Genomic DNA, 12,176 nt, shown 5'->3' on the forward strand with positions numbered 1-12,176 from the left:
CTTTTTATTAACAAAACACAATTCAGCAAATATATATTTTATTACATTCCTTGAAAGATAAACTTTACCCACTAATGTATAATACCGTCTCTTAAATCCAGGTATTTGGAGGCAAGCATGGTCTACCAAATTGGCTGTATCAAGCACCAAGTTCCTTGCCACGGCCCCCAATTACACTGACCCGGGGACAATTAGTTACCACATTACCAACCGATACAGCCCCAATACTGATATCGCCATACAGACGTCACAACTCATCATTCTCCACAGACAATTTTGACCATGCCCACCTTAAAAAGACTGAAACACTTGTTATGACTCCGCTATACCCACACGCCAATAGAGTGCCCAAAGGAACACCACCGCCCACCAAAATGGCAACAGGAAAAGAAACAACAGAAAAGGAACATCATTCAACAGTAACAAGTAGGGGAGGGAGGGAAAGGAAAAGTTTCTCCTTGGCTGTCCAAACTCTGATTTACCATTGGTCAACACACCCTTCTTACTAGACCCCTAATGACCCCACCCTGCCACACCCAACCACACCCTGCTACCGTCCAATCAGGTAGGCCTCTTGACCTGCCTATCTACAGCCTAGACTGCAAATCCAGTCATGTAGGCCCTCCTCTTAAATGCTGGACATCCCGTTCCTGGCCTGCTCTGGATTTACTAAAAGGAAAAATTTCCTTTGCAAAGTGAACAAACAGCCTTTTTACCTTTAGAAAATCAACCCCAAAGTCCATACCAAAACCCAGTAGCAAACAGACCAAAACAAGGCTCATCGCGTACTAGAGTACTAGAGTATAAGCAGCTATGCTCCAAGTTACAAGAACTTATTAGCTACTTTACCGGGCACCTAACAAGTTTATATTTTTTTCAGTATAGGCAGAGCTTTTTTTCTCAGAAAATAGGTGCAGGAACTCAACCATGACCCCGTTCAGATTTTACAAACAGTAGAAGGGTCTTAAAGGGGCATTAAATACCAGGATTGCATTACATACAGAGTGTAGAGTTCAGGTGGTTACACACAGAGAATAGAGCTGTCACTTGTAAACACAGAAATCTGACTTCTGTGTTTACAAGTGATTGTGGTGAGCAGGCACCAAAGGGTCTGAGCCAGAGGTGGTGGAACTGAGTTCCCCCAAGTTCCCCCTGAAAAAAAGCCCTGAACTGTATAGGTGTACCTCAAGGCATTATCTGGATTCAGTGTTACACTGTTTCTTACAGGTTGAGTTATCACCTTCTATGAATATATGAAAACAAAGGACATCAGATCTTACCTTTCCAATTATGCTTCCAACTTCCTGTGAAAAAAATATCAATTTATTATCAGGGTTTCTAATGGTTACATTTCAAATAGTGAATTGCAATCCAATAATAAAGATATCTCAAAATATAAAAAATATGCCATAAAAAGAATTGCTTCTTATAGTTTTTTGTAAAGTAACCATATCTAAATACATCCTACTTTGTCATGTGTAGATAATTTACTGTTTAAATATTAAATATTCATTTTCTGTTAAAAAATAATAATATTAGGGAATGAATATGTCAAAAATTAAAGTTGAACTCCAGGCAAGCATCTAAAAACACAGATTAAAAATATATACAGTATAAAGGAGCATTTTTACCTGCCAAAGGAGTTGTATTTCTGTCCATTTAGTCATGAAACGTTCTCAACTCTGCCAAAAAGTATAGCCAGGTGTATGACATAATTCACAGTTAAAGCGGGAGTTCACCCAAAAAACAATTTTTAACATTAGATTGAGGCTCATTTTGTCAAGGGGAATCGGGTGTTTTTTTTTAAATCGAAGCAGTACTTACCGTTTTAGAGAGCGATCTTCTCCGCCGCTTCCGGGTATGGTCTCGGGACTGGGCGTTCCTATTTGATTGACAGGCTTCCGACAGGCTTCCGATGGTCGCATACATCGCGTCACGAGTAGCCGAAAGAAGCCGAACGTCGGTGCAGCTCTATAAGGCGCCTGCGCACCGACGTTCGGCTACTTTCGGAAAATCGTGACGCGATGTATGCGACCGTCGGAAGCCTGTCGGAAGACTGTCAATCAAATAGGAACGCCCAGTCCCGCAGCCCATACCCGGAAGCGGCGGAGAAGATCTATCTCTAAAACGGTAAGTACTGCTTCGATTTTAAAAAAACCACCCGATTCCCCTTGACAAAATGAGCCTCAATCTAATGTTAAAAATTAAGTTTTTGGGTGAACCTCCACTTTAAGGAATATAGAGGTGTGCTCTGACCACCCCTAGCGATCTGACTGGGCAGTGAAAGAGCAGCCACAGACTGATGAGGTCATCTCCTGTCCACTCTGCTCTCTCCTCCTATCAGTATGTCCCTTGTCAACATTTTTGCATGTAGTATGCCTGATTTGTCCAGAGTTCTGCCCTTCATTTTTCAGTCTATATGCTGCTGACAAGGGGCTTGTAAGAGATTGATACCAAATCAAACTCAGGGACTTAAAGGAACACTAAGCCCTGGTTCACACTGGGCTGTGGGAGTGAAGCCGTGCAAGTTCAGCTGAACTCGCACGGCTTCACTCCCGCTGGCAGTCCCGATTTCGGCCGCGATTTAAGAGACATAGACACAGATGTCTATGTAAATCGCAGCCCGAAATCGCAAAAAGTAGTACAGGAACTACTTTTTGAAATCGGTGCAGCGCCGCAGATGCGGCGTCGCACCGATTAGGACGGTGTCATTGCCGACAATTGCCGGCAAATGCCGCCGATTTGAGATGCGATTTCACATGTGAAATCGCATCTCAAATCGAAGCAAATCATACCCAGTGTGAACCTGGGCTTAAGGTTCATTTTTTATTAGATCAATTGATTGCTGTAAGCTAGAGCATTTAAATATCACTTACCTCGTTTTTCCTTTTGACCTCCAAAATACAGTAATCCAGGTTTGAAAATGCCATTTCCTGTCTCTCCTCTTCTTGCTTTCCACCAGCATCTGAGCCGTTTTGCATGGTGGAAAGCAGAATGTGCTCACCCCCTCCCTATGACTACAGCCCTGTGTGAAGATGCTCTTATCCCTCATAGGCATGGAGGCTAAGCCTAATAGGAACTGTAGTTCCCATTAGGCCGTGATGTAGCAAGAATGAATGCGCGCCGCAAACCAGGAAGTCAGTGAGAATAATGATTCAGGAGTGACGGAGGTGAATAAAACAGATCGATTTCAACAGGTATCAAACTAGTTATAATGCAAAACATTACTTTTTACTTTATCAGCTACTGTCAGACTTTAATTTAAGAGGAAAATATTTTTGTCTTTACAACCCTTTTAATCTGCTTAAAACCTAAATAAAAGGATGTGGTAAATATGATGGAGAGCAGGGAGAGTGTGGCAGTCACAACTCTTGCACTGTGAGGGAATGAGATGGTATTCATTTTATACACAGCCCATTACTAGACAACTTAAAGTGTTAGTAAACTCCCCATGTTGTCTTGTACCTACGGGTAAGCCTATAAGGCTTACCTGTAGGTACATTAAATATCTCCTAAACGTGCATCCGTTAGTAGATATTTACATGTGTGGCAGATGTCACCAGCGCATGCACACTGCACCCTCATGCATGAATTCCACATGCATGCAAGTGGCATTTTAGCAACTCAGCCATTCAAATGGTTGGAGCCCGCAAACCCAGAACGAAAGACCAGGTAAAGATGGATTCCCTGTCAGCGGTGACAGCACGCTGCTGGAGGGATATCGTTTTTAGGTAAGTGTGTCATAATGTGCTAGTATGAGGTGAATACTAGCACATTATGGCATGAGCCTGCTGAGGGACCATTTTTTTATTTATTTTTAGTTTTTTAACACAGTTTACTGCCTCTTGAAGCAAGAAAATTGTGCTATTGGGTGTAATGAATTGAAGCTGCTCAAAGCAAATCATGGTATAAAATGATTCCTCATCAAATCAATGTTTGACTGGGAACATACCTTCTGTTTCAAATGAGAATAGCAGGAAAGGGACTCATTTATTAGCAATATTTTTACTTTTCCATATAAAGAACAAAAAGTCTCATACCTTTCCGTGCATTAGAAGACGAATTGTCAAAGTCACATTTAAACCCCCTTCTGACACTTTGGATTCCATGTTCTAAATATTGGAGGGACAGTTCTCAGGGTCACCTGTAAAAATAAACCCATAACACAATAAACATGTCGTTGTGGATAGAAACACATTGGCACATTCACATTTTCCAGAATAAATGTAAAAATTAAAACAACAGTAATAATATTAATTACAGCACAAACAGGAAGAGTGACTCTTTCTTGATGTTAAAAACATTTTTTTGCTAGAAAATTACTTAGAACCCCCAATCATTATACATTTTTTTTCCAACACCCTAGAGAATAAAATGGCGGTTGTTGCAATACTTTCTGTCATACCGTATTTGCGCAGCGGTCTTAAAAGCTCACTTTTTTTGTAAAAAATACACTTTTTTTAATAAAAAAAAAACAACAGTAAAGTTAGCCCAATTTTTTTTATATTGTGAAAGATAATGGTACGCCAAGTAAATTGATACTGAACATGTCACGCTTCAAAATTGCACCCGCTCGTGGAATGGCAACAATCTTTTACCCTTAAAAATCTCCATAGGCGACTTTAAAAAATTCTTACAGGTCGCATGTTTTGAGTTACAGAGAAGGTCTAGAGCTAGAATTATTGCTCTCGCTCTACCGTTCGCGACGATACCTCACATGTGTGGTTTGAACACCGTTTTCATATGCGGGTGTTGCTCACGTATGCGTTCGCTTCTGCACGCAAGCTCGGCAGGACAGGGCGCGTTTAAAAATTTTCATTATTTTTTTTATTTAGTTAAGTTTTTATTTTTATTTTTTTACACTGTTGTTTATTTTAACTTTTATTCCTATTACAAGGAATGTAAAACATCCATTGTAATAGAAAAAAGCACGAGACGGGGGGGCATCTTCCCCTCACTCGTCTCCATACCAAGCAGCAGAGAGGACCGATCGCCTCCTCCGCTGCCGACGGCACTGGTAAGCGGCAGCAGGCACCGGAGAGCTGCGGAGGGGGGCCCTCTCCCGCCTCCGATAAAAGTGATCTTGCAGCGAATACGCCGCAGAGACCACTTTTATCTGAAAGAGTATCAGTCACTGAAGAAGAGGATATCTGGGTTATGTCATCTAGCTGCTGCCATAACAAAGATATCCCTCTTCAAAGTGCAGACGTATATCGGCATGAGCTGGTCCGTAACATTGTCACTTTGCCTATTCAGGTATACTAGCCATGATCCAGTGCGGTATCCCCATTGCCGAATCCCTTCATATCTAAGCTTCAGTGACAACTGGTGTCAGAGCTTAGACAGAGGGACAACATCATGGCACTCTAACCCCCCTTCCCAAGTGAGAGTGTTTGGGCCTGTTGATTGGAGATATCACATTAGAGAGAACTCCAGTGGTTCTTGTAGGCAGCGAGGGACTGGGGTAAGTATACATGCTTGGAGGGGCAGGCTACGTGACAAATCATTCAGGAGAAAGGCAGAACGGTGGTCTGCCTATGTAAACAAGGCAGGGAGAGGGGAATGTGCTGATCCTGTGTTCCTGCTAAGCAGGAACACAGATCTTTATATTCCCCCAGTCCAAGCACATCCCCCATAGTTAGTAAGCACACCCAGGGAACACATTTAACCCGTTGATTACCTCTTATTTTTAACTCCTTCCCTGCCTATTTCATATTGCATATTTTTTTGCACTGATCACTGTATTACTGCCACTGGTCCCCAAAAAGTGTCAAAAGTGTCAGTTAGGTGTCCGATTTTTCCTCAGAAATATCACAGTCCCGCTATAAGCTGCTGATCGCCACCATATCTAGTAAAAACATTTTTTTTAATTAATATAAATATACCATTTTGCGCAAACCAATCAATATACACTTACTGGGATTTTTTTCCCAAATATACATAGCAGAATACATATTGGCCTAAATTGGGAAAAAAATGAAATTTTTACATTTTTTTATTGGGAATGTTTTATAGCAGAAAGTAAAAAATATTGTTGCTTTTTTTTATTTTTTATAAAATTGTCAGTCTTTTTTGTTTATAGCGCAAAAAATAAAAACCGCAGGACTGATCAAATGCAGCGTCGCACGCCCACACAATTGTTAGTTAAAGTAATGCAGTGCCATACCGCAAAAAATGGCCTGGTCATTAAGGGGGGTAAACCTTCCGGAGCGGCCTGAAAGACAAGTCGGTGGCTAGAAAAGGGGAGCAACTTCATAAAGCTTGCACAGTCAATTGCTGGTCTTGGTTTTAAGGCACACAAACAAACTTGCTACTCTCAACCTCAAGGCACATATTGAAGAATTGCCAGGCTCAGCTTAAAGACATACCCTTGGGTATCCTGTAAACCCTCTCCCTCTCTCCCCTGGACAGGAGAATAATCACTGTTCGGATTACTTTCACTTGTGTGTGAAAATTTCAGCTTGAGCTATTGAACTCCATGAACAATGGGACGTTTCGACAAAGCAAATAAGAATAGTCTGCATACATTTCTAAAAACAAAAGCCCAAAGCTTTACGCTGTGCAGTACTTTATTTTTTATCATTTAAATTTTTTTTTTTTAACAACATTTATTATCAATCCTAACATAATAAATAAAGAAAATGTAAAAAAAATACTATACATTAACTTTAGATCCTCCCTTAATAAGTAAGGGGTTGATTGCTTTTATTGAGCTAATAATTGGCAGCTTTTGTCAAACATATTCTGAATTAATTAATTAAACAATACCAATTATAATTTACAGTATGGCAGCTTTCTGGTAAAACAATCTCTATCCCCAGCCCAGACTAAACCCTCATACCCACTACTATTTATTTTTTAAACCCAGCTGTGCTATTGTGTTCTGACGGGGGACAGTCCCCACGTCAGAACACTCCGGGCAGCAATCTCAGCCATTGGCTGAAAGCACCGATCGGAAACTGGTCGATAGACCTTTTTCGATCATGAGCCTTCAACAGAAGTCGGCTGAAGGCCAGCTTCTGTCGGAAAGGCTGTCATACACACTGGCCGAATGTTGTCCAGTTTCTATTATACTGGCTGATGCCACTCAACATTCGGCCTGTGTGTACTAGGTTTTCGGGTGATCATACACAATACAATCAGATTTTATAACCCCTGTACAAAATCCTCTTTTTACCAAACGATGGACAAATCAGGACAAGTCCAAACAATCCATTCAATATGTATCCAATTCTGCAGGCTCTTACGTATATAGGGCCAAATCCTCAAAAGAGATACGACGGAGTAACTGCTGTTACTCCGTCGTATCCCTGGTCCTAACTATGGAACTGATCCACAGAATCAGTTTTCCATAGTTAGGGATAAGATCCGGCATGTGTAATTGAATTACACTGCCGGATCTTAGGATGCAGTACCGCATCCGCCGCTGGGGGCATTTCGTGTCGAAATGCCGCCTCGGGTATGCAAATTAGCACTTACGGAGATCCACAAAGCTTTTCTGCTTCGTTTTTTCTCCGTAAGTATTAAGTTGCATACGCAAAATTAGGGCTGCTTTTACATGGTGTAAAGTTAGTACACCATGTAAAAGCAGACCCTTTTGTCTAGCGACGCGTTTTTTTTTCGAATTTGAATTTTTTTTTTCGCGCCGTATCTTTTTTTTTCCCGACGCAACTTTATTGACCCGTCGCAATCCACAAAGCCCGGCGTAACGTAATTTCGCGCTATGCACTTCGGGAAAATTACGTCACAAGCATGCGCAGTACGGCCGGCGCGGGAGCGAGCCTCATTTAAATGGGAATCGCCCCCATGAAATGAGGAACGCCTTGCGCCGGCGGAATTTAAGTTACACGGCCAGAAATTTCTAGGTAAGTGCTTTGTGGATCGGGCACTTAGGTAGAAATTTTAAGGCAGTGTAACTTAAATTAGAATTTCGCCGTTACGCCGGGTCTTTGTGGATTTGGCCCATAGTTATTGGTAGGTCAGATTGTATAGTGTATGGTCAGTTTAAAGCAGGCCATACACGGTCGAATTTCAAACAAATGTTCTTTTCAAAATCAGAAAGTTTTTTTTTTTGTGATCCGATGATGCCACCATTGATTTTCGAAATTCGCCGACCAAACCTTCATGTTGCTGGGAATATTCGTTTCTCTCCGGGAATATACTTTTCTTGCAAATGCGCATTTTATTTTCTATTTAATTTCTCCCACGATTCTCCCATCATTGATCAGAAAATCGTTTGTTTTTCAGAAAATTTACAACATGTTGGATTCCTCAAATTTGTTTGCCGCAGGAAAATCGGCTGTTGCTGCAGCCCACTAACGGTATGAAATTCGTACGAAAATTCTTTGATACGATTTTCGAAAGAAAATTATTTCGAAATTCGAACCGTGTATGGCCGCCTTAAGATAAAACGGGACAACATTTAGATATCCGTATTACAGAATGGCACAAGAACTCAGGACTAAATTCATATCTACTGTTGTACAATATACAGAAGGAGATGTATTACCTTTCAGAGATCTAGAGAAAGTAAATCAATAAAGCAGATAACATAAAGCCCAACAAAACTCAGATTACATCCAGCAGACCACACGCTGACAAACACACAATTAATTCCCATGTCTGCATCTCCTGTGTAAATGTTTCCAATTGACTGAAAAAGTGGGTCATGTGCTAGAGCGGTGAGATCTTTCAGCGTTATTAGATTATTCACGCTTCATATTCCCCTGCACTTGCGGGAACACTAGTCTTTTCTTACCCAGTGGAGAATGGGTCAAGATGTACACACTTACCGGCACCTAATTCACACTTACACCCATTGCCAATGTCACACACAAATCCAAAGTTAGCTATGTGCTTTGTAATAATTCCATTTAAGGTTTGCTCACATGCAAAAATCTGGTTGTACACTGTAATAACTTTATAAGGGCTAGACAAAAAGTAATCTCTTTAAAAAAAACAATGGACAATGGGACCTTTGTTTATTCCTCAAATCCCTGCTCTAATAATACAAGCAAGCAGTGCTTGAGTCAGTTACATGGCGAATATCAGACTGTGTATGGCAGGCCTGACGATTGTACAGATGCACACGGGCATCGGATAAGCATGCATGTTTGTGCCTATGAAGAGGGAGGGGGAGCATTCTTTTTTCTTTTTTTTTTTATTCTCTTTATTAACTGCTTGCCGACCAGTGCACGACTATATACGTCGACAACATGGCACGGACAGGCAAAAGGATGTATATATATACGTCCCCTTTAAGAAGCCGGCATTGTGGGCGCGTGTGCGCCTGCCAGAAGCTCCGTGACTCCGACCGCGGGTCCCGCGGTCTCGATGTTCGCGGGCATACCCGCAATCGTGTCACGGTGAGGAAGAAGGGGGAAATGCTTATGTAAACAAGCATTTCCCTAGTCTTCCTAGTGACAGGACAGTGTACACAGCTTCCTGTAATGGGAAGCTGTGATCACTGTAGTGTCACAGTAAGCCCTTCCCCTCTACAGTTAAAACACGTCCCTAGGCACACTTAACCCCTTCACCGCCACCTAGTGGTTAACCCCTTCACTGTCAGTGCCATTTTCACAGTAATTAGTGCATTTTTATAGCATTGATCGCTGTAAAAATGATAATGGTCACAAAAATGTGTCAAAAGTGTCTGATGAGTCCGCCATAATGTCGCAGTCACGATAAAAATCGCTGATCGCCGCCATTACTAGTAAAAAAATAAACAATAAAAATGCCATAAAACTATCCCCTATTTTGTAGACGCTATAACTTTAGCGCAAACCGATCAATAAACGCTTATTGCAATTTTTTTTACAAAAACATGTAGAAGAATATGTATCGGCCTAAACTGAGGAAAACATTTTTTTTTATATATTTTTTGCGGATATTTATTATAGCAAAAAGTTAAAAATATTGATTTTTTTTCAAAATTGTCACTCTATTTTTGTTTATAGCGCAAAAAATAAAAAACGCAGAGGTAATCAAATACCTCCAAAAGAAAGCTCTCTTTGTACGAAAAAAGGGACGTCAATTTTGTTTGGGAGTCACATCGAATGACCGCGCAATTGTCAGTTAAAGCGACGCAGTGCCGAATCTCAAAAAGTGGCTCGGTCATTGACCAGCAAAATGGTCCGGGGCTTAAGTGGTTAAAGTATTTTATAATACATATAAAACAAACATAACTAGAGGGTCTTGCAAGCTACCAGAAGTCCAGAGCTAATATGCGAATCATTAAATGTGAATACATTTCCAGCTGTTGGCCCTGTTTACAGTCCTATAAAAATGTACTAAATAAATATAAAAATGCAGAGTGCCGTGCTGATAAAATATGTTAACAAATAACATACATGCAAAACTGTACTAATGAAACCATGAAAAATAACTAATGCATGCAGAAAAGTGCCAAATCATGTCTTCCTCAGGGGGTTTGCTGAGCAATCCCCCTGAGGAAGACACATGGTTCCCTGTGTCTACATACATTGGGGAGGGGACAGGACGGCCTGGGCATAAGCAGCAACGTTAGAACTACCTGTGCTTATACTAACAGACCTATGGCTTTTACTGGGATATAGATCGGTGCACTACAAGCACCTAGAGTACACATGTAGAGATTTCTCTAAATAAAGTGTAGTTTTAAATGATAAAATTCCATCAAGATTGTTTTTTCTTACATGCACCAAGGATACAATCATCGGTGCAAAAGAGCCTGCAAAGTCTATTAACATAAAGCCCAAGGGGTGGTTAAACTGTGTGTTTTGACCAAACATAAGTCACACACCTTGAAGTGAGGAAAAACTACAAAGGGGGGAGCACGAGAGTATTGGCACTTATCATTAAGTTTGGAGCACCATCGCAAGGATCCATTCCAGTCCACCTTCAACTGGAAATGTATTTATTATGGTCATTTGAGCACTTAATAGGCACTTGGGACTTTACTTTTCATCAAAAATAAGTTATTATATTGTTTTAATAGCACATTGACACTTTTTCTGCATGCATGGGACTACTATATAATATTTCTCTGTATTAAGTTATTTTTCATGGTTTCATAAGCACTCTAGCACAGCTTTGCATGTATGTTATGTGTTAACATATTTTATCAGGGCGACACTGTGCATTATTAGATATAAAACTAATACATTTATCACCTACCAAAGGTGAACTCTCACATTAGCCTCAATACAAAAAATCTTCTAAAACATATACAGGAAGAATCAATAAGAGCTTCACCTAAACCCAATAAAACCAGTACTATGGGGTGGCTTATATACCCATCAGCTACATTTATCAAGAATCGCTCCGTAACTTATACAATATACTTTAATATTAAATAGAGGAAGGATTCTATTAATCATAATCAATTTTCTTTATTAACTCGTAGACTGTTCTAAGGCAGTTGCAGGCTCTTCTAACCAACCAGACCATACCCGTGCATATTTCTTTGGACAGCCTCTATTAAAATATGTTTCTTTATATAATGGTAAACTACTATTTACTAGATACTTCCAAAAGTCCAATGAAGACGGAGCTGGATTTTTTCAACTTAATGTAGTTGCCCTTCTAGAGTAAAAGGGGAGGAAATTTATGTGTGTTCTTTTTGCAACTGTGGAGATAATATTTCCCACTAGCGCCAACAGATCTCCATATTTCTTCTAGTGCCCCGTACACACATGCAGGATTTCCGACTCGAAAAGTTCTCGTCGGAAATCCTGAGGGGAAAGCCGAGAAACTGCTCAGTTCAGTCTTTCCCATACACACGGCCGGTTTTCCTTACAGGAAAACTGCGATGGAGCTTTGACCGGGAATCCCGGCCGTGTGTATGCTCCATCGCAGTTTTTCCCATAGGAAAACTGCCAAAATCCGCCAGGCAGAAGTCTGCCGGTTTTCCCGCCGGGAAAAAAGAGAACTGGTTCTCTTTTTTTGTACGGCGGTTTTTGGGCAGTTTTCCCATTGGAAAAACTGCAAGTAGGATACACATGGCCGGGAAAACTGATTGTGTGTACGAGGCATCAGAGCCATCCTCTGCTCCTTTCATGGGAAAACAATTGCTATCAGACAAGAAAGGTCAACCCCAAATATCTAACTTTCTTCTAAAGCTGTACATAAATTAGTAAATTTTGGTTAGAAAATTTTAGTTTTAAGAATGTTTGATTTTCAAATTGTTAGTGGGGTCA

The 12,176-nt window shown here is 40.7% G+C and overlaps 1 protein-coding gene across 8 annotated transcripts in view; it reads right to left on the reverse strand.

Annotated features, from left to right (window-relative positions):
- Positions 1-12,176, reverse strand: part of PCBP3 (poly(rC) binding protein 3) — a 99,291-nt gene that overhangs the window by 56,395 nt on the left and 30,720 nt on the right. For all 8 annotated transcript variants that reach the window (XM_040357619.1, XM_040357616.1, XM_040357622.1 and 5 more), the window contains exons 3-4: positions 4,041-4,144; positions 1,281-1,304 (exon numbers count right to left, since the gene is read on the reverse strand). In XM_040357619.1, coding sequence (XP_040213553.1) covers positions 1,281-1,304; positions 4,041-4,109 — 93 coding nt within the window. In that variant the 5' untranslated portion in view covers positions 4,110-4,144. The remainder of the gene's footprint in view (positions 1-1,280; positions 1,305-4,040; positions 4,145-12,176) is intronic.

Source organism: Rana temporaria, chromosome 6 (assembly GCF_905171775.1).
Source record: "Rana temporaria chromosome 6, aRanTem1.1, whole genome shotgun sequence".
In the NCBI taxonomy this organism is placed as follows: domain Eukaryota; kingdom Metazoa; phylum Chordata; class Amphibia; order Anura; family Ranidae; genus Rana; species Rana temporaria.